At 35.1% G+C, this 20,994-nt stretch overlaps 1 protein-coding gene across 1 annotated transcript in view; it reads left to right on the top strand.

Moving 5' to 3' along the window:
* MED23 (mediator complex subunit 23) overlaps positions 1 to 20,994 on the top strand; it is a 435,475-nt gene that overhangs the window by 81,192 nt on the left and 333,289 nt on the right. The window contains exons 8-9 of the mRNA XM_090410280.1: positions 9,535 to 9,686; positions 18,910 to 19,005. Of these exons, the coding sequence (XP_090266406.1) occupies positions 9,535 to 9,686; positions 18,910 to 19,005 (248 nt within the window). The remainder of the gene's footprint in view (positions 1 to 9,534; positions 9,687 to 18,909; positions 19,006 to 20,994) is intronic.

The raw sequence follows: 20,994 nt of genomic DNA, 5'->3' as shown, positions 1-20,994 counted from the left end.
AATGGAGGCTGCTGGGGGAAAAAAAAAAAAATTTAAAAATGAAGGTGATATAAAAATCTGAAGATATTTTGGATGCCTAGACTAAGAATTTTGAAAGACTGTTAAATGAAACAATCAGTTGTGATGACAGAATAGTGTAGAAGTTATCCAAAAGGAATTCAATCAGTAGATATCAATATGTGCTTGCAATGGCAATGCAGTGGAAAAGCACCTGGAGTAGATAATATTTAATCAGAAATACTAAATATGGAGGTATACAGTTTTTCAGTTGCTATACTGTATAATTCAAAAGGATGGCTCAGAAAGTAAAATTTCAAATGGAGTAAAGCTCTCGTATCCCATCTATAAAAAGGATAACAAAACTGAACATGAGAATTGCTGAATGTCCCTCCTCCTCCTTTCAACTTAAAAAGAAGAGAATTCAACTTAGAAGTTGAATTCTCCCCATTTCTTCACCCCATTCTTAGCAGCATTCATTCTCAGCTTCCAAGGATGCCCTCTTGTCCTTTCCTCACATGCAATAAATTGAAAAATTCCATCAATTGAAATCCTGTATGACTCTTTCAGAAGTTCTTTAGTCTCAATCATATCACCTCCACTTTCTTCTGTTTGCTCATGTCTGCAGTCTACAAATTCTCAGTCTGTCTTCATAATCAGTATTACATAATCCTGATATCATTTTTAACACTCTCCGTATATCAGAATCACAACGATAACCAGGAGACCAGACCTGTACACAATAGTCCAAGTAAGGTCTTATCAAGGCCTTCTAAAGAGGCAAAATGACATTCTTATCTTTACATATGAACGTTTCTTTCAGCATTGCAGTTATCTTTTGAGCTGTATTTGCAATCTTTGCGACATGGCCCCTGAACTTCAACTTCCTATCTACTACCACTCCAAGATCTGTAGCATCATCAGTTTCTTCAAGCATAATCCCACCAATATAATACAACATTGGATATCTAATCATGCCAAAGTGAATGACTTTACATTTACCGACACTGAACTGACATCCATTTTCCCGTGCCCACAATTCCAGCTTATTCAAATCATTTTGCGAGTACTGTATATCAGCAGCATTTCTGATTATCCTGCCTATCTTTGCATCATCAGCAGATAGCTGTATGTTGCTTGTCAAATCCTTCCCATTATCATTAATGTAAAGATTGAATAACAGTGGACCAAGCACTGATCCTTGTGGTACACCACCCAGTGGTGTACCTTGCAGACTCACATCTACCATATACCACTTTTGATTTCTATCAATCAGCCATTCTCTTATTCATGCTAATATTCTATAATCCAAACCCATATTCTCCAATTTATGCACTAGTCTACCATGCTATATTCTGTCAAATACCTTAGCAAAATCCCAAAGTTTCATGGTATATCCATTCCCCTTTTCTAGTTCAATGGTAATATTGTTATAGAATGCGAGCAGGTTGCTAAAACATGACCTTCTCTTAGCAAACCCACATTGCTCATTTCAAAGTAGAGATTTACTGTCAACCCATTTCTGAATGCGAGCCCTAACCAATTTTTCCAAAATCTTCACCACCACTCCTGAGATACTAATTGGTCGATAGTTGGATACATCGGTCTTTGCCTCACCCTTGTGCAGTGGAATTACCATACATTCCTTGTATTCCTGCGGAATCTTCCCTGTTCTAAGACTCATATTAAACAGCCTGCTAAAAGAATAGCCAGTTCAGCTGAACACTCTTTTAGCATCTGTGCATCTTTAAGCACCCATCAGTCCCTATTGCTGAATTCTTATTCAGTTTGTGCAACAGCTCTAATGCCTCGTCCTCATAGTTAAGAGGTAGCAGTGAGCTCACTGTCATGTACACCGTGTTGATAGCTTTTAACGAAAAGGGCACTCATTAGTTGAACAACCTCTTCTGCATCTATAACCCTCATGTCATCTGCATTTAGAAAAGTTATTCTTTCATATTCAATCTTCCTTTTACTTGCAGCATATCGATAGAATTCAATAGTTTGCAGAAAAAAGTTTGATGTGTTTAAAGATCTAATGAGTGACTTCCGAATGTCACACAAAATCATCCCTTGGTTTCTTTGTGAGTGGATTACCATTGTAGCTTCTTCGATGTTGCCTGCGCTGAAGTTGTCTTCTATGTATGTCATGGAGCTCTTGTCCCATTCAGTGTTGTGGTAAGTGTAGGAAAAATGGAATGCTAGACATGAGCTGTCTTCTCTGTTGTTATTGACATCTCCAATATGCTCCTTTTGTCTTATTTCTAAACTTCTTGATGTTTTCCCTGTATAATTAAGGCCACAAGAATATGGAATATTTCAAACTCCAGGATGTTTTGTTGAATGGGTTGTTGGCCTTGGGTGATCATAACAGATTTCGTACTATCATAATGGGTTTGAAGGCCACTCTAATTTTCAATTTGCTATTTTTAGTGAAAGTTCTCCAATAAAAAGGATGGAAACCAACGTTCTGTAATGAATGTCATTGATCTGTTGTGGAGAGAGAATAGTATTTTTTGCTATTTTTTAGGATATCCATTGCTGATCAACAGTTGGAGAATATAATGTAATTCTTTCTTAGTTCCTTCATCTCTTATAATAGAGGTCGCTCTCTTTTTCAGCATATGTACAATACCTAATTTTGATAAAATATGGTGCAACGAGGAGAAATGTAGATAACAACCTGTATGAATTGGCTTATAGAGAGAAATGCCTCCGTCTTTTTTTTTTTGTAATTAGAACATCTAGAAAAGGTAATTTTCTTTCATTTTCAAGTGAAGGAAATCAAATTCATTTCAAATTCCTGAAATGAATTTGATTTTATGGTGGAAGGAGTTAATAGATGCCAGAAAATCATGTAACTCAACCACACTGCATTTCCATATTATGAATATGTCGTCTACATATCGCCACCAAAGTAATGGTGTAGGATTTCTAAATAACAAGACATCGTTTTCAAAGCTTCCCATTGCAAGGCCCAAAAGTTGTTTGTAGATTTTTCCTTTCAACAAACATCCTGGAATTTACAATATTCATGTTCTTGTTGCCTTAATAGGGCAAACATCAAGAAGTTTAGAAATAAGACAAAAGGAGCATATTGAAGGCATCAGTAACAACAGAGAAGACAGCTCAGGTCTGGCATTCCATTTCTCTCACACTCACAACAACATTGAATGGGACAAGAGCTCCATGCTGTACATAAAAGACAACTTCAGTGCCTGCATTACCTCAAGTGGTAATGCAGTGGTAATCCACTCACAAGGCACTCTCTCAACAGAAACCAACGGATGATTTTGTGTGACATTTGGAAGTCACTCATTAAATCTTTAAACACATCACACAATTTTTCTGCAATCTATCAGGTGCACCTTCTGAACAATGACTGACCACATGCCAGCTTCTACGCTCCATGTGTTTCTGTTTTACTTGTATTTTTGTGTAATGGTTCCTACACATTCGGTGTTTTTAGTTATGTAATGATTCATATTTAACGTATGTTGTATATTTATTTGTGTTTATCCTAACTCAGTTTGCCATTTAAGCCACTAACTTAATTGGCAAAACTAGTAGGTTTATTAAATAATTATTACGAACTATAAACCCAGTATTAGTTATATTTTTGTTACAATAATTCTGACTGTTTATTTCCTTTTCAGAGTCTATGATGATAATCTATCCATTGTTAGTCATCTGTTTCTCCAATATCTTTTGTTTCTTTCTGTAAGAACTTTATTTCTTTATAGATTTTGGAATGTGGTTTATACATTTTTTCCCCCAATGTACTAATATAATTATCTGAAATTTTTCTGTAAAGTTTTTTTTTCTATTCTCACTTTTTGCTATTGCTCTTTTTCTCTTATATTCTATTTCATCTTCCAGTTTTCTTGAGGTAAGCCATTTAATGTATGCAGTTTTTTATTTTCATTTAAGTTCTTGCTTTCATCATTCTGTATACAGAGTTCTTTTTTTTTCTTTTCCATTTTTCTTTTTCTTTCTTTCTTTTTTTTTTTTTTTACCCTAGACTTTCTTCTGCTATTTTTATGTATAATCAGTATTGGATGTTTTGATTCTTCTTCTATTTCTGCTTTCTATTCTGTTTAAGTATTTATTTGTTTATTAAGTAAATATTATGTAATATTTCAAATATTAAGTAAATATTTGAGAATCAAATGTGGCATGAAATTCACTTTCTGTACAACTCGATTAGTGTTTCCAAGAGAAAGAAAGTCTTTCTTTCTTTCTGGCCAAAGAAAGTCGTGAACATGATGACTTTTCTTCCAATTAAGAGTGGGTGTATTACAAGCTCCAGTTGTTCTGCTGTATTTACAAATGACGTTCTTTGTAAATTTTACAGCCCATTATTAATGTGAAAATAACAGGTGAAGCTGCAAGTGCCGATGAAGATGCTGCATCTACATTTCCTGCTGAGCTGCAGAAAATTATCGAAGAAAATTATTACAATTACCGCCAAATTTTCAATGTAGATGAAACTGGCCTTTATGAGGGAAAAAAATGCCATCTAGAACTTTTATATCTAAAAAAGAAGCAGTGCAGCCTTCTATAAAGTATCAAAAGATTGCTTAACTGTTATGCTTGGAGGGAATGTGAATGGAGATTTTAAATTGAAGCTGCTGCTTGTCTATCGAACTCAGAACTCAAGGCTTTAAAAGGATGTAAAGAACTCTCTGCCTGTAATTTGGTGGGAGAATCAGAAGGCTTGGGTTACCCAAAGCCTATTCAAAGATTGGTTTGTCTTATTTTTGTCTGGCAGTTGAAACTTATTGCAAGAGAAATAACTTAGCTTTCAAAGCTCTTTTGCTTTTAGATAATGCACTTGATTATCCAAATTCTCTTAATGATCTGTGTGAAAATGTGAAAGTTTTGTTTCTTCCACCAAATATGACCTCATTGTTACAACCCATGGACATCATTGCAACTTTCAAAGCCTGTTTTCTTAAAAAGACGTTCTCAAAGGCAGTAGAAACAACAACAGGAGAAAATGTGATTATGCTTCAAGAATTTTTGAAAAATTTTAACATTAAACACGCAATTGAAAACATTCATGACTCATGGGAGCAAGTGTCTTCTAGCTGCATGAGAGCTGTTTGGAAAAACCTTTTGCCAGAATGTGCTAATGTTTTCAAAATCCTATGAACAACGTGGTTGAAGAATGAAGAAATCATTTCGATTGAAGACCTTGGTTTTGATGGTGTTGATGCAGGAGATGTTAAAGAATTATTGGATTCAAATTGAAAAGATTTCAGGGACAATGATCTTCTTGAAATTTAACAACAGGCATAAGACAACGAACAAATGGAATGTGAAGATGAGGTTCTAAAGGAGATAATAATCAAAGAACTGTTTGGAATATTTCGCAGTTTAGATCGCTTAAGCAGCAAGTAATGGATATGGATCCAGATGTTATTCAAAGAATGCTTGTTTGCAGAAGTCTAGAGAGTCATTTTGCTTGTTATTGTAGAATTTATGCTGATAAGAAAAAATTAAAACTGTTCAAATGACTCTTTTTTTATGATATAACGATAGCTTTTTTTGATAAAAAAATTTGCAGTAACTAATGTAGGTACAAGCATTTATTAAACATTTACTTTGCATTCATTTTTTATCTTTCCTAATAGAGTACCATATAAAACGAATTATTAATGTAGTAATCGATCATGGACGAATTGTAATTTTTACCATTGATTATTATATTTGATTAACTCGATTTTGATATATGTGGTAACATCGAGAGATTAATTAATCGCGTTAATCAAGGCATACCTGTAGTTGATTGACTACATGCAGATTATAACATTATATGGAGGTGGGTCCTTCAACACCTTCATGATGTTGCATCACTAAGCATGAAGAAAGAAATGAAATCATCAAATCATTTTACTTTAGAAGATTACATATCTTGTTTCCAGTATGGGAGCATTAAGTTCACTTGAGCACTAGCTCTATATACATCCTTATATATTCACCTTTTTAAAAAAATAAAAGTGAAGAAATTCTCATCTCATATGCATCCTTCCTTCAAGTATTCTTCATAATAGGGAGATTATGCAGATAGCAGCATAAACTAAAAATTAAATAAAAAAAGATTGCATTTCTCAATATTTTCAGGAACTAGTGCACCTTGCTGATCCCCATTATTATTTCCTGTCATATGATAAAAGTCACTGCAGTTTTCCCGATGATTTAAGACTCCATTTTTTTCCTAAGAATCCTTGAATTCTTGTTAAAATAGTAATTTGAATAGTTTTCTGTGTTTTACTAATTTTCATAGTGTTTTATGTGTGTGTGTGTGTGTGTGTGTGTGTGTGTGTGTGTGTGTGTGTGTGTGTGTGTGTGTGTGTGTGTGTGTGTGTGTGTGTTGGGGGGGCAGGAGTGTGTATATATTTTTTTACTTCCTTCACACTCCATGTGGTTTAAACTCTTAAATTCAAAATAAAAAGAACATCTGAAACAAACTCCTAATTAACCTTGCACACAAGTATGTATCTCAGGATTTCTTATATGTAACTTAACCTCTTAAATAACCTTAATAATTCATTAACAGATTGAGTCTTCAAACCTTTCACACCCAAAATTTAAAAAAAAAATCTTTAATTTACAAAAAAAGCTAAATGTATATAACATCAAATCAACTACTTAACTATGCAAACACCAGTGCATTCTTCAGATTATAACAAGAAAAATACTTAGTGTGCACAACTTCCCTTCAATCACATAAACCAACAGTTGTTATTATCCTACAAAACTTCTGGAATTTTGGTTTGTTTGCTTCCTACAGAAACTTGTTCTTTCTTGAATTCACACAGGAGAAAGATTAATCACAAAAACTGCTCTTTATATGATAGAAAATTCAAAAAAATTCTTCTTACATTTTAAAATCATAGAACACTGAAGACAACATATCTTGTCTTCAGTCAAGAAACTTCTATACTTTCAGTTTCTGTATGAAAGTAACAGTAAACTTCAATGAATTAACTTTCTGTGTGAAAATCTCAACATTCTTCTTAAAATCTTATCAACTGTTTTGATGCTTCAGAACAAATCTCCCTTCCATCTGAAAGCTTCTGAAGAAATAACCAAGGTCATATTCACTGTTAGAAATCAGTTAGCAGACTGAGAATCCTAAATAAAGCAAACTTTACTGGACTCATTTCTATATGAACTGGAAATCAATAAAGTTCCTTTTCAGCTTTAACTGATTTATAAATCCTATATGAATTAATAACTACAATAAACTTCACACTTATATCTATACAAGGATATCCTCTGTCTTCGATTTCTAACTTTTCTTCTAATTTATGTTCAGTCTTCATATGAAGACGCAAGAATAGTTAAATTACTGCAGAAACTCCACAGTTTTTTCCTGCTATGTTTCTTTCCTACTCTTGAACAGCTGAATGCTTAGCACCTCCACACATGCTTGGAAATACAACTGAGAAACTTCTGCTCAAGTCTATCACTGTGTGCTGCTATTACTACTTTACAGCATTGGGGTTGAAATGACAAAGGTTCTTTCTTCACAGTGCAGAAAAGGTTATTTAATTATAATTTCATTATGAAACTGCCGGAATTTATAACAGTTTTTCATTACATATGCACTGAGGCAAGTTCATTTTAATATTCACTCAACTTGAATTACAGTGGTAACTTTTGCTTTCCTTGTAATTGACAACATATTTCAAAAATGTTTGCCTGTATACAGTACCAACATTACAAAACATTTCGTGGCTCATACAAAGTCGCAATTAAGTTCCGATATCTAATTTAAATAAATTTATTTTATTTCTAAGCAAGGCTTTAGTAGTCAAAAATAATAACATTATAAAACAAATCCATTTAAATAACTATTTAACTTCAATTCATTTTTAATTAAATTTTTTAATTTTAATTTCATTTTAATTAATTAGTAAAAGGCATTTTATAAAAGTAGTTATTTAAATGTTTTTGTATGTTATGAGCAAGACTTTCCAATGTTCTTATTATTTTTTGTGACTACTAGTCTTGCTTAGGTATAAATTTATTTAAATTAGATTAGAACTTATTTGTGATTTTGTATGAGCTTTGAAAAGTTTTGTAATGTTGATGCTATTTGTATGTAGACAAACGTTTAGGAAATATGTTGTCAATTATGAGGGAAGCAAAAGTTTTTGTATTAAGTTTCTGAAAGATATCTATTAAAATTCAGATATCCAACTTTTTTTTTTTTTTTTTTTTTTTTTCCCCACTTTGAATTTGACATTTGGTTTAGCAAATATCGATTCCACAAAGCATATATGATTTTCTGTAGCTCACTCAGTAGCAGCTATAATGCTGTTTGGTTAGAAAAAGACCTGAGTTTGAATATGGATATATAGAACCTCTGTATTGGTTTTGGAATTTTTTTTTCACTTGGTTAGACTATAAATTATATATTTAGTTTAATCCTTTATCCAAGTGTAAGCAAACAAAGTTTGTGCCTGAAGTATCTTCAGAACCGGGGCAACTCGTGGCAAAGGCGGACTGAGTTCTCATTACTTTCCATAGTATCCCATAATGCAAAGCACATCTCCTTGCAGACATGTATAATGCCATGCATTAAGGGAAGGGTCACTACCCAGACCGGTTTCGACCTTCATTGAGGTCTCATCAGTGGGAGCCAGACTCCAAGGTGGTGATACTAAGGTGGAACTAATGGAGAAGTCATATTTCCATATGCGAGTTGCCAAAAGGTGTCACACCTTATTATTAAATTACTCTGGATTAGAGAAAGATGAACCAAGTGAAAAAAAAACTTCCAACATCTTTCTCTAATCCAGAGTAATTTAATAATAAGTGCGTGACACCTTTTGGCAACTGCCATATGGAAATATGACTTCTGCATTGCTTCAACCTTGGTATCACCTCTGGATCTAACTCCCACTGAAGAGACCTCAATAAAGGTCGAAACTGGTCTGGGTAGTGACCCTTCTCATAATGCATAGCATTATACATCTCCACAAGAGATGTGCTTTGCATTATGGGATACTAAGGAAAGTAATGAGAACTCAGTCCACCTTTGCCATGAGTTTCCCCAGTCCTGAAGATACTTCAGGCACAAACGTTGTTTGCTTACACTTGAGTAAAGGATTAAACTAAATATATAATTTATAACCTCTATATTGGGTTTTCATACAGACGTAAATGGTCTTTTTCATCTACTAAAACTTTAATTTTTCATCCTGAAAACAAAGAACACAGACTATGCAGATAGTATTGACTGCATTATCATAGCATTAAAATCAGTACTGAGTATTAGCAAACCTGTGGAGACTACAAGAATAGTTTATTATAAGAATAGCAATGTAGCATTGTGCCTATGGAACCTCATTTGGTATAGCGTAATTAGGTTTGTGTTAAGCTATATGACTTGCCATTGACAGGCCATCAAGCATAATAGTAATGATATTCTCTTTGAATATCATTGCAAAACAACAACATTGTAAAATTTAAGTGTGAATGCTGATTAACAGATAATTTTCTGCATTTTTTCTTTCCTGATAGTTTCTGCTGAGACTGAGGATGCCCTTTCCTCTACAGCAGGTCGTGCAAAGCTGTTGCCTGTAATTGGTCACTCAGGAACTCTAGGAAATGTCTGGAAGTTAGATCCACTCACTGCCAAGTTTACGCTTAGAGGATTGCTTCCATATAGCAAAGTAAGTTATTTCCATAGTGAAACAAATTAGAAATCAGTATGTTCTAAAATTAGGTTATACTCTCAGCTTTCATGTGCTATAACAAATTCCAGGAATCTCCTGACATAGACTAATAGCTTCGTTGGTATGCTAAAGAATATTCACTATCAATTCTTCCAGTGTACAGCGGATGTTCACTATTGTTAATCCCCAGGAACAAGAGAAATAGTTTGCCAAGTTCAGTGTTATGAATTTAGAGAATAAAGATTGATTTCTTTCCCCCTCTCCCCACACTATTTCCATGACACAAAGGAAATGATGGAGAAATGGATAGATGAAATGGTGGTAAATGTTACATGAATAATAGAAGAAGGATATGTATGTATAGTAGGAACCATACATAATAAATAATGGCAGGAAACAGTAAAAAAAATTGCAGAGAATACAACAATGGAAATCGCAGGAAATAGAACAAAAGAAATTGCTGGCAATAAATGAAATGATTTGAATTGGTATTTTGATGTCACAAAGGACTGGGGAACCATATATGTAGCACACAAAACAACATGAAAAGTAAAATGCAAACAATAATAGGTGACATATATGAAAGACAAGACTAGAAGAAGTATGAAATTATAAAAATGAATTTCCATGGCAATGGGTAGGTCGTATTGCAGAAGTAACACTCAAAAATGTACAAAGTTGATATCAGAATGGTATTCTAGAGATGGAAAGAGCTGAAAAACCACTGTAAATAATTTGGTGAAATGGCATCTTCGTCTGACTCCCTTTTTTTTATAAGAAATTTCATATCTGTTCCTGATTTTAAAGATGCAGTTGAATTTTTGTATATATATATATATATATGACTTTATATATCAATATAAGTTTTTTTTTTCAATCCCTTGATTTTTAAGGGCTTCTAAAATAGCTAATGTTGAGATTGAATCAAATGCCTTTTCAAAATCAATTAATGCAGATCTAATGGATTTTGGTATTCATTTGTCTTTTAAATTATTTCTTATTTCACACACACACACACACATATATGATCAATGGTGTAGGTTTTTTCTGAATCCTGCTTGTTATGGAGGTTGGCAAAAATCTGGTATATTTTATTATTCTGTTGCTAATGATTTTTGTAAAAAAATTGTATATTGTTGAATGGAGACTGATACAGTGGTAATTTTTAATATGTTATCTGTCTCTCAAACCATAGTAAGGATAGCATTGTTCCAACTGTATGATATTTTCTTCTGTCTTAGGCATGATGTATAAATTTTACTTAACATAGTCATGACTGGTATACCACCTGCTTTTCAGAACTTTTATTGGTAACTCATCTTCACCTGATATCTTTCCATTGCTCATGCTATCCATTGTATATTGAACTTCTTTTAAAACATCAGGGCATATTTCTTCCTCGTTCATTTGGGATATTACATTTTTGGTTTTCATATATTTGAATAGGGGATTGGTTCGAGGATACATTGTGGTTGGTCAGTGAATTTAGCACTCATGTAAAATTGGTGATTTTTGTCTGTTTTATTGTGTTTTTCCCTTAGAAAATTATAGTATATTAGTGTAGATTTTAGTGTATTTAGTATTTTATAAAATATTTTTTATTAAGATATTTCAATCATAAGTACAAGTTTAAAATGATGCCAAAAATGCACAAGAAACGTAATGCTAAGAAGAGCACCGCAGGCGAGAATAAGAAGGCTAGCTCCGTTAACGAGTTCATTGGAGATGTAGAGGAGGTTAATGAAAATGAATTAACCTCCAAAATAGCAAAATTAAAGCAGATCAACAGAGACACGATGCAGGAATTACAAAAAGTCAAGAGGCGTTTAAATGAACATGGGGAGAAAATGAAAAATAAGCAGCTAAATAAGAAACAACAAAGCACAGAATTAGATAAGTCAGTAAGTAACGTGGGTTGTAAAAAGAAGGACGTTATTTGCTATTGCTATTGATGAGCAAGTTATAACTTTGAGTTTTTCCTGAGTGAAAATTACAAATATAGTGCAAGCAATTCAAAAACAGCAAAAATAAACAAGATTGTAATTATAGTAGGTACTAACGACTTAACTAGTGATAAGTTCAGTATGAGAGAGGACACGAAACAGTTGCTGGAAGAGGTAAGAGTGAGAAATTGAAAATCATCAGTATTTTACCTTGATATGAAAAAAATGAATTAAGAAGAAGGACTATGATTGCAAATGATTTGATGCATAGGCTATGTAGAAGGAATGGATGCGAATTTTTGGATGTGTGGAGTGAATTTGAGGGAAGTTTGGATTTGTATAAGGACAGCCTACAGCTGAATGCATTTGGTATCAGGAGTCTAGAAAAACTAATAGCTGGTATGAGACCTAACACAGAGTCAAGGAAAATAATTATAAAAGGAGGAATGGTGAGAATGTGAGTGTAATAGCAATGTTATATAACTGTTAATGACAGGAATGGGCTTTGTCATGGAAATATTGACGAGGAGAGAATAATTTCGACTTTGTGTTCGACCAGTCCAGATCATCAAACATGTGCAAAGATGTCTACATGTATAAGGCACTAGAGAAGAATAGAGATCTGTAAGTTGTCCAACTGTGTGTAGACTGTAGACAAGAGTATGCAGAAGAACATGCAGGTAGATTATTATGTCTGTACAAGAATGCTTAGTGTATCAGATAAAAAGGGTAGAGTTTGTTGCCTTAGTCAATATATAGGGACCTCAGATTGTAGGCATTAGTGAGACCTGGCTATGAGAATCAGACATAGTAACTGGTATTGAGTGTAAAGGTTGCAGTATTTTTAGGAAGGATAGAGAGGATAGGAATGGAGGAGGTGTGCTGCTAATGATATCGGATGACTTGAATCCACTTAGAGTTGAGACCTATGATATAATAGTAGTACTACTACTAACAATATTTCATGTGACAGTGAGTTTGACGCCATCTGGTGTGAGGTGGAATCTAACAAGATCAATTACATAGTGGGGTGTGGTTACAGACCTGGTGGATTGTTGCTAATGATGAAGAAATGCATCACCAAATAGAAAAGATGAGCATGAAGAGTATTCATAATGGGAGACTAATTATTAAATATTAATTGGGTAGCAGTAGAATCTCACGAGAAAAATGAAAATGCATTTATTGAGCTGTTGCAGGACAACTTCTTCAATCAGCATGTAACAAAAGGAACTCGAGTTCAAAGAGTGTTAGACGTGATTATAGTGTCACAGGGCATTTCAGTTAAAGATGTAACTATTCTGCCTCCGGTTGGTGACGGTAATCATGCAGTACTCACTTGGGAAGTTACTAAGTTTATGAATGTTTCATTCAGAAAAGGTTACATGCTGAACTACAAAGCAGGAAATTATGACCAACTGGGGCATATACTGAATTCGGTATAACTGGTAATTAATTTACGGAATTAACAACGCATATAAAGTATATTAATTAAAGATAACTTTAATGAATCACTTCTATATTTCGGCAATGTCACATTGCCATCTTCAGGAACATAAAGATATGGTATGTGCACTAAGGAACTAACAAAGCAAATGAGGAAGAAAGTAAGAAACTAATTTTGTTCCTAAAGTCCTAATGGTGCCCTCTTGCAGGCAAATTTGGTAGTCTTGGCAGTTGGGCTGAAGTTCTCATAATGAAAGTCTCCCAAATTTGGGGCAGTTTCATGCACCCAAATTTGTTGAGGTTAGGAACGTTTTTTAGAGCTGCTGAAGATTCTTTGAATAATCTTTCGTATTTAAACTTGCTGCGATGGATTATTTTTGTTTTCTTCCAACGAATTTTATGGTGGGTATCTAAGGCATGGTCTGCCAGCCCAGAGCGGCTGTACTGGTGAAACCGGATGTAGTCTTGGTGTTCTGAAATCCTGATATTTGTTGTTCTGCCTGTTTGGCCATCAGGATTTCAGAACACCAAGACTACATCCGGTTTCACCAGTACAGCCGCTCTGGGCTGGCAGACCATGCCTTAGATACCCACCATAAAATTCGTTGGAAGAAAACAAAAATAATCCATCGCAGCAAGTTTAAATACGAAAGATTATTCAAAGAATCTTCAGCAGCTCTAAAAAACGTTCCTAACCTCAACAAATTTGGGTGCATGAAACTGCCCCAAATTTGGGAGACTTTCATTATGAGAACTTCAGCCCAACTGCCAAGACTACCAAATTTGCCCGCAAGAGGGCACCATTAGGACTTTAGGAACAAAATTAGTTTCTTACTTTCTTCCTCATTTGCTTTGTTAGTTCCTTAGTGCACATACCATATCTTTATGTTCCTGAAGATGGCAATGTGACATTGCCGAAATATAGAAGTGATTCATTAAAGTTATCTTTAATTAATATACTTTATATGCGTTGTTAATTCCGTAAATTAATTACCAGTTATGTCTAACCAAGGTATAAGTCTTACTACTAGAAACTGAATTCGGTGGAATGGATCGGTTGTTGGATGGGAAGAATATCGACAGTGCATGGAAAGCATTTAAACAATACTTAAATTATGCAATATCAGAATGTGTTCCAAGAGTTCAAAGAATAAATAGAGTAGGAATCTAATAGATGTGTAATCTTATTAAGCAAGAGATTCATAAGAAAAGGATGATGTGTGAAGGAATACTGTGTGCATAAGGATGTTCGTTATGAAAATTATAAGCAGCAGGCTAGAATAGTCACAACTGTTGTACAGAAAGCAAAGTCTGAGTATGAAAAGAAACTTGCTCTGCGTGCTAAAGCAACTCACGAGAATTCTATTGATATGTGCTAGTAAAAGAAAGAATGAATATGAAAGAATAACTCTTCTAAATGGAGTGAGGGTTACAGATGCAGAAGAGGTTCAACTAATGAGTGCCCATTGTCTTAAAAGCTATCAACTTGCTGTATGCTACATTGAGCTCACTGCTACCTCTTCACTGAATGATGAAACTCAGGTGTATGAGGACGAGGTGTTAAAGCTGTTGCACAAACTGAATAAGAATTCAGCAATAGGGAATGATGGGATATCAGCACGTGTGCTAAAAGAGTGTTTAGCTGAACTGGCTATTCCTTTCACCAGGCTGTTTAATATGAGTCTCAGAACAGGGAAGATTCTGAAGGAATGGAAGGAATGTATGGTAATTACATTGCACAAGGATGGTGCAAAGACAGATGTATCTAACTATCGACCAATTAGTATCTCAGGAGTCATGGTGAAGATTATGGAAAAATTGGTGAGAGCTCGCATTCAGAAATGGGTTGACATTGGATCTCTACTTTGCATTGGCAATATGGGTTTACTAAGGGAAGGTCATATTTTAGCAGCTTGCTCACACTATAACAATGTTACCATTGAACTAGACAAGGGAATGGATACACCATGATACTTTTGAATTTTGCTAAGGCTTTTGACAGAATACAGTATGGTAGACTGTTGCATAAATTGGAGAATATGGGTTTAGGTTATAGAATATAGCATGGATAAGAGGATAGCTGACTGACAGATATCAAAAAGTGGTATACGGGGGGATGTGAGTCTGCAAGATTTGCTTTTACTACAAGTTGGTGCTTGGTAGGACATATATCTCGGTACTGTCCCAAATGGACAGGGCTATCCATTCAGCTGTAAGATCATGGCTCCGACTGCCGCCTGACACTTCTACTGTATATTTCCATGCGAGGGTGAAGGATGGTGGGCTTGGGGTTCCATCACTTAGATGGCTGATCCCACGCCTGCGGTTGTCAAGAATCACACAGTTAGAACTATCTTCTTGCCCCATCTGCAGAGAGCTTTCTATAGCCCATTAATACAAGACTTTAGGCGGGCTAAAGGCTGGTCCCGTTATCAAGGTACTTTAATCGAGTCAGCACCCGCAGAACACAAGAGATGGGCATCTCTGTTGCACTGTTCTGTAGATGGTGCTCCTCTAAAAGAGTCATATCTGGTGCCTCCCCCCAGCATGATTGGGTAAGGGATGGCACCAGACTCCTCCCTGGGTTCAAGTATATTGACCTTATCAGGACGAGGATCAATGCCCTGCCTACTCGAGCCTGCACAGCTCGATGGGATAATGATGACTCCAACTATAGGGCTGGCTGCCACTACAGTGAGACATTGTCTCATATAGCCCAATGTTGCTTCCACACCCATGGGATCCGCGTGAGGAGGCATAATGCTGTGGTCTCCATTCTGAACAACCGCTTTAAGAACAAAGGTTGGGAGACTGCAGTGGAACCACATTATAGGACCTCCGCAGGTTTGCATAAGCCAGACTTAGTGATTAAAAGAGATGGTGACGTTTGGGTAGTTGATGCCCAGGTGGTGGGAACAGGATGCCCACTAACCTATAGCTATAATAATAAAGTCAATTATTATAAAAATAACCAAGATCTAGTTAGTAAGAAACGGGAGGAGCATGGGGCAACTCCGAGGTTTACCAGTGCCACCATCTCTTCTCTTTACATGCCGTATGGAGTGCTGATAGTTATAAGGACTTAAAACAGCTTGAGCTTATGCAGAAGGATATAAAAGTTCTCTCCTTGGGGGCACTATAGGGCACACTGGTGGCATGGTGTTGCCACCAGAGAATGACTACAATGATAACTAGAACAGGCATAGGGTAAAACACTTGTAAAGGCTTAGGGCCTATATCAAGTCTGGACGTGATGTAAGGGTAGTACTACCCATAACCAGTACAAAGAATAATAAAAAATAAATAAATAAATAAAATAACCATTGGTGCACCACAAGGATCAGTGCTTTTTCTACTGTTATTCAATCTGTACATTAATGATATTGGGAAAGATTTGGATGACATATAGCTATTTTTGATGATGCAAAGATAGGTAGGGGTAATCAGGAATACTGCTGATGTGCAGTACTTGCAAAATGATTTGAATGGACTGGAATTGTGGGCATGGGAAAATGAATGTCAGTAAATGTAAAGTCATTCACTTTGGCATGATTAGATATCCAATGTCGTATTATATTGGTGGGATTATGCTTGAAGAAACTGATGATGCTACGGATCTTGGAGTGGTAGTAGATAGGAAGTTGAAGTTCGGGGGCCATGTCGCAAAGATTGCAAATACAGCTCAAAAGATAATTGCAATGCTGAAAGAAACATTCATATGTAAAGATAAGGATGTCATTTTGCCTCTTTACAAGGCCTTGATAAGACTTCACTTGGACTATTGTGCACAGGTTTGGTCTCCTGGTTTCCTTTGTGATTCTGGTATATTAGAGAAAGTGCAAAGGAGAGTGTTAAAAATATTAAACTTTTGGAATGCTGATTGTGAAGACAGATCGAGAATTTGTAGACTGCAGACACTAGGAAACAGGAGAAAGAGGAGTGATGTGATTGAGACTTAAGAACTTCTGAAAGAGTCATACAGGATTTCAATTGATGGATTTTTCAGTTTATGGAGGGTGGGGAAAGGACAAGAGGGCATCCTTGGAAGCTTAGAATGAATGCTGCTAAGAATGGGGTGAGGGCTAGATTTTCGTGTGTGTAGGGTGGTCTGGGATTGGAATGGATTGCCATTGGATGTTGTGAGTGCAAGAAGTGTGAATGAATTCAAGAATAAGTATGATAGCTGGTGTGTGTGTAGTATGTGGATTCCTCAGTGAGTCCCTGACTCCCTGAGGTATCTTAATAATAATATTGGTTTAAGTCTTGAGATTCAGCATGCATCTTGGCATAAAAGGATTCTGTTCTTATGATCTGTTTCTTGGCTTTAATTAGTACTCCATTTTCATTTTTAAGAGTTAATTTATTTTGTCCTATGGACAAGATTCGCTAGCAATTTGAAGTTTACAGATTTGGGCCTGTAGTCCATCTGGAGTTGAAGTAAGGATGACTGTCATATGCAAAGTGTAAATGGTTTAAATATCTCTCTCCTTTTAGACTCATATTATTTTCTATTGTAATTCTAATCCCTCCTTGTTCTGAAGTTTCGAATTTCTTGTGTCCTCCTTTTCTTATTGTTTTTCATAGCTCTGAGAATTCTGTGTCGATTTGATCATATCCAGGATGTGATTATCTTTCTTCAGGGCCTTTCAACTGAAGGTTAGTTAGCCTGTCTCATATAGAGGTTGCAAGGTTTTTTCCTCCTGCAAAATAGGCAAACTGGCCACAAGAACACACAATTTACAGCCTTAGCAGACAGTGCAGAATGCCAGTATTAATCATCTATACTGACATTGGATCAAATGATGAAAATATCAAGCACAGCACATGGCATACCCAAAGGAAGGTTGCAGTCGTATTTAGGAGAATAAGAAGTCTTCAAGATGTTCCAAGTAGAAATTAGCAAAGACAGGAGAATGATCCCCCATATCAACAGTAATCTTTGCTATTTCGGTTTATCTTTAAACCAGCTGATTCACTAGCAATTTGAAGTTTACAGATTTGGGCCTGTAGTCCATCTGGAGTTGAAGTAAGGATGACTGTCATATGCAAAGTGTAAATGGTTTAAATATCTCATGTTTATCTTCAAACCATTTGCTTTCCGATCAAGAAGTTTGAAAATTTTTTGTAATGCTGTGAATAGTTTTGGGGATATTTTGTGTCATCTTGTCTTGTGACTCTGTATTTCCTCAGTGAAATTGTTTCCATTGAAATGAATAGTTGCTGTTGCATTGGTGTGTGCTGATTTTATGGTTCTTACGTATGGTTCCTCCACTTATTGATTTAGTTAGTGCCTAAGATATTGCGAAAGTTTTACTGAATCAAATGCTTTCTCATAATTAATAAAACAAAGACATAAGGGAGTTGGTATTTACTATTCTGTTCAGTAATTATAAAGCTTGAATATGGTCCACTGTGCTTGAGGCCGCATCTAAATCCTGGCTTTTCTTTTAGCTGTGCAAGATGTAAAGTTGAACAGAGCTATGAGCTAAGATTTCTATAAGCACTTTGTGTATTACTAATATCAGACCTGATGTTCAGTAGTACTTTAAGTCTTCTACTTGACCCTTTCTGTGTATCAGATACCTTTCTCCATTCTCTTGGCACATCATTTTTCTTCATAGGATAAAATGTTTTGCCAAGATTTTCACATTTGGCTTTTTAATTTGTCATCCTGTTGTAATATTGAGTAAAATTCTTCAATTATTTTTGCCATAGAATAACTTTTTTTGTTAATGCTCTCATCTTATAGATTTATACGCTATCTAATATATAAACCTTGTAGATTTATGTATTGCAGTTTGTAAATTAAACTATAATTTTTATTTTTTTAGGAACTTCTTGAACCTCAAACAGAGCTACTCAGATATGTTTTAGAACAGCCTTATTCTAGAGATATGGTGTGTAGTATGCTAGGACTCAGCAAACAGGTATGAAGCATTCTTCTTTGATTTAGCTGGAAACAGCATGCAGCTTATGGAAGTAAACACTTTATAAGTGAACATTGTAACATTGTTTCAACCTCTCGTTGAGGTTATCTAAGAGTACAATAACATATACACTAAGTATAAGCAACCATCACAATAATTGCATGATCTCTAACAGGATAAAAAAAATTCAGTACCTAAAAAGGATAACTTAAAAGACTAAAGTCCTATTGATTAATAGGCTTAGTCCTAAACCATTGACTGTCATTGTAGCAATCCCATTCAGTGTAACAAACTACTGGAAACCCTTGACCAAATACCAGAGGCAAAATGCCATTTTCAAAGAAAATGAATTATAACCCACTATTCCTGAGGTTTCTACATGTTTGCTGTGTGATAGTACCATTTATTTAAATGGAGCAGAGAGAATACTTTTAAACTATTCTGATTGGGAATCAATAAGAAATTAACAGCTTATCATGTGTTTCCTTAAAAACTAAACTCAAAGCAAGAATTTATTGTTAAACATATATGGAAAAAAAAAGCATTTTACAAACAGGAGGAAGTTAGATATGTTTGATATTTCAAATTGCTTAATAGGCATAGTTCTCCTGTGCCAGTTAATAGATGGGGTAATTACCATGTTATACACATGAGCAGAAGAAATATATATATATATATATATATATATATATATATATATATAATGAGAGTTGACTGTATTAATGATTAATTGGCCGAATGGTTAGCATATCTGCTCTCCAGCCAAAATGCTGGGGGTTCGAATCCTGCCGTGGGCATGGATGTTTGTTTGTGAAAATACTAGTGGTGGTGGTAGAGGGCATTGGTGTAGATGATGAAGGTAGTTGCAGCTGGTGGATTGGCGGAGTGGTGGAGATGGAGAGTAGGTACTTTCCGATGAATCTTTGGACTCCCTGGAGGTGTTTATATAATAATAATTACTAATGTTGAACATATGAGCAGAAGAAATGACTTGATGTATAGGAATGTAAGACATGTTAATTAATAAATAACATAAAATGGATTTAACCTACATATATATTTTTATTACTTAAAAATTTTTGCCATAGTATCAAGAGCATCTTCAGTATGACTTTTAAATTAAACAAACAAGAACAGGAAACCAATATATTCAACAATGAAACACGTAAACTGAACATACATGATGTAGAGCATCGTGGTCTAATCATATTAATTAAAGTTCTGGTAAAAATAGCTTTAACAAAATTTAATGTAAAAATATATATATATATTATTATTACATGATGCCTCCAAGGAGTCTAAAGCCTCATCAAGGGAGGGCACCTACTCTATAACTCTTTGTCTCCACCACTACAGTGAACTGCAACTGCAATGTACACCAACACCACTACTACCCATCACCACCACCACCACCACTGGTATTTTCACAGACAATTACAAACATCCATGCCCACAGCAGGATTCGAACCTCAGCCTTTTGGCTGGAGAGTAGATATACTGACCACTCAACCAAGTTGGCTATATGTGTGTGTGAAATAAGTAAATAAATTTATGTTAATTTTGGAATTTGTGAAGAACTATTTCCCATAAAAGGGATAATTTAAGTCCATCGTTTCTATTTCGATTCAGTTAATGTAACAAGGTCTCACAACTGTCTTTGTATAAATGTTCCAAGGGATTATTACTTTCCTGGAGAACCTTAATTTTCTTCCAAAGAACTCAATGTCTAGTAGTGATAGCATACTCTTCAAGTCTCAATTGCACTGACTCATGGAAATTAATGCAGTCTAAATGTTCATCATGACATATGGCTGTGGATCTACCTGTTTGGCCAAAATACAATAATCCACACTGGCAAGGAATTTGATACACTCCAGAGTGGGCCAAAGGTGGAAGTTTATCTTTAGCTAAGCTTAGAAAAGTAGATATCTTGTTGGCAGGTTGGAATTATACTTGTGGGCCAACAGATGTAAGTAGTTTGGCTATACC

The sequence above is a fragment of the Typopeltis vanoorti genome, chromosome 20 (genome assembly GCF_054136105.1).
Source record: "Typopeltis vanoorti isolate ZY-2024b chromosome 20, IOZ_Tvanoo_1.0, whole genome shotgun sequence".
Taxonomy (NCBI): Eukaryota; Metazoa; Arthropoda; class Arachnida; order Uropygi; family Thelyphonidae; genus Typopeltis; species Typopeltis vanoorti.
The sequence above is the reverse complement of the archived record's forward strand: the minus strand, read 5'-3'. Positions and strand labels throughout refer to the sequence as shown.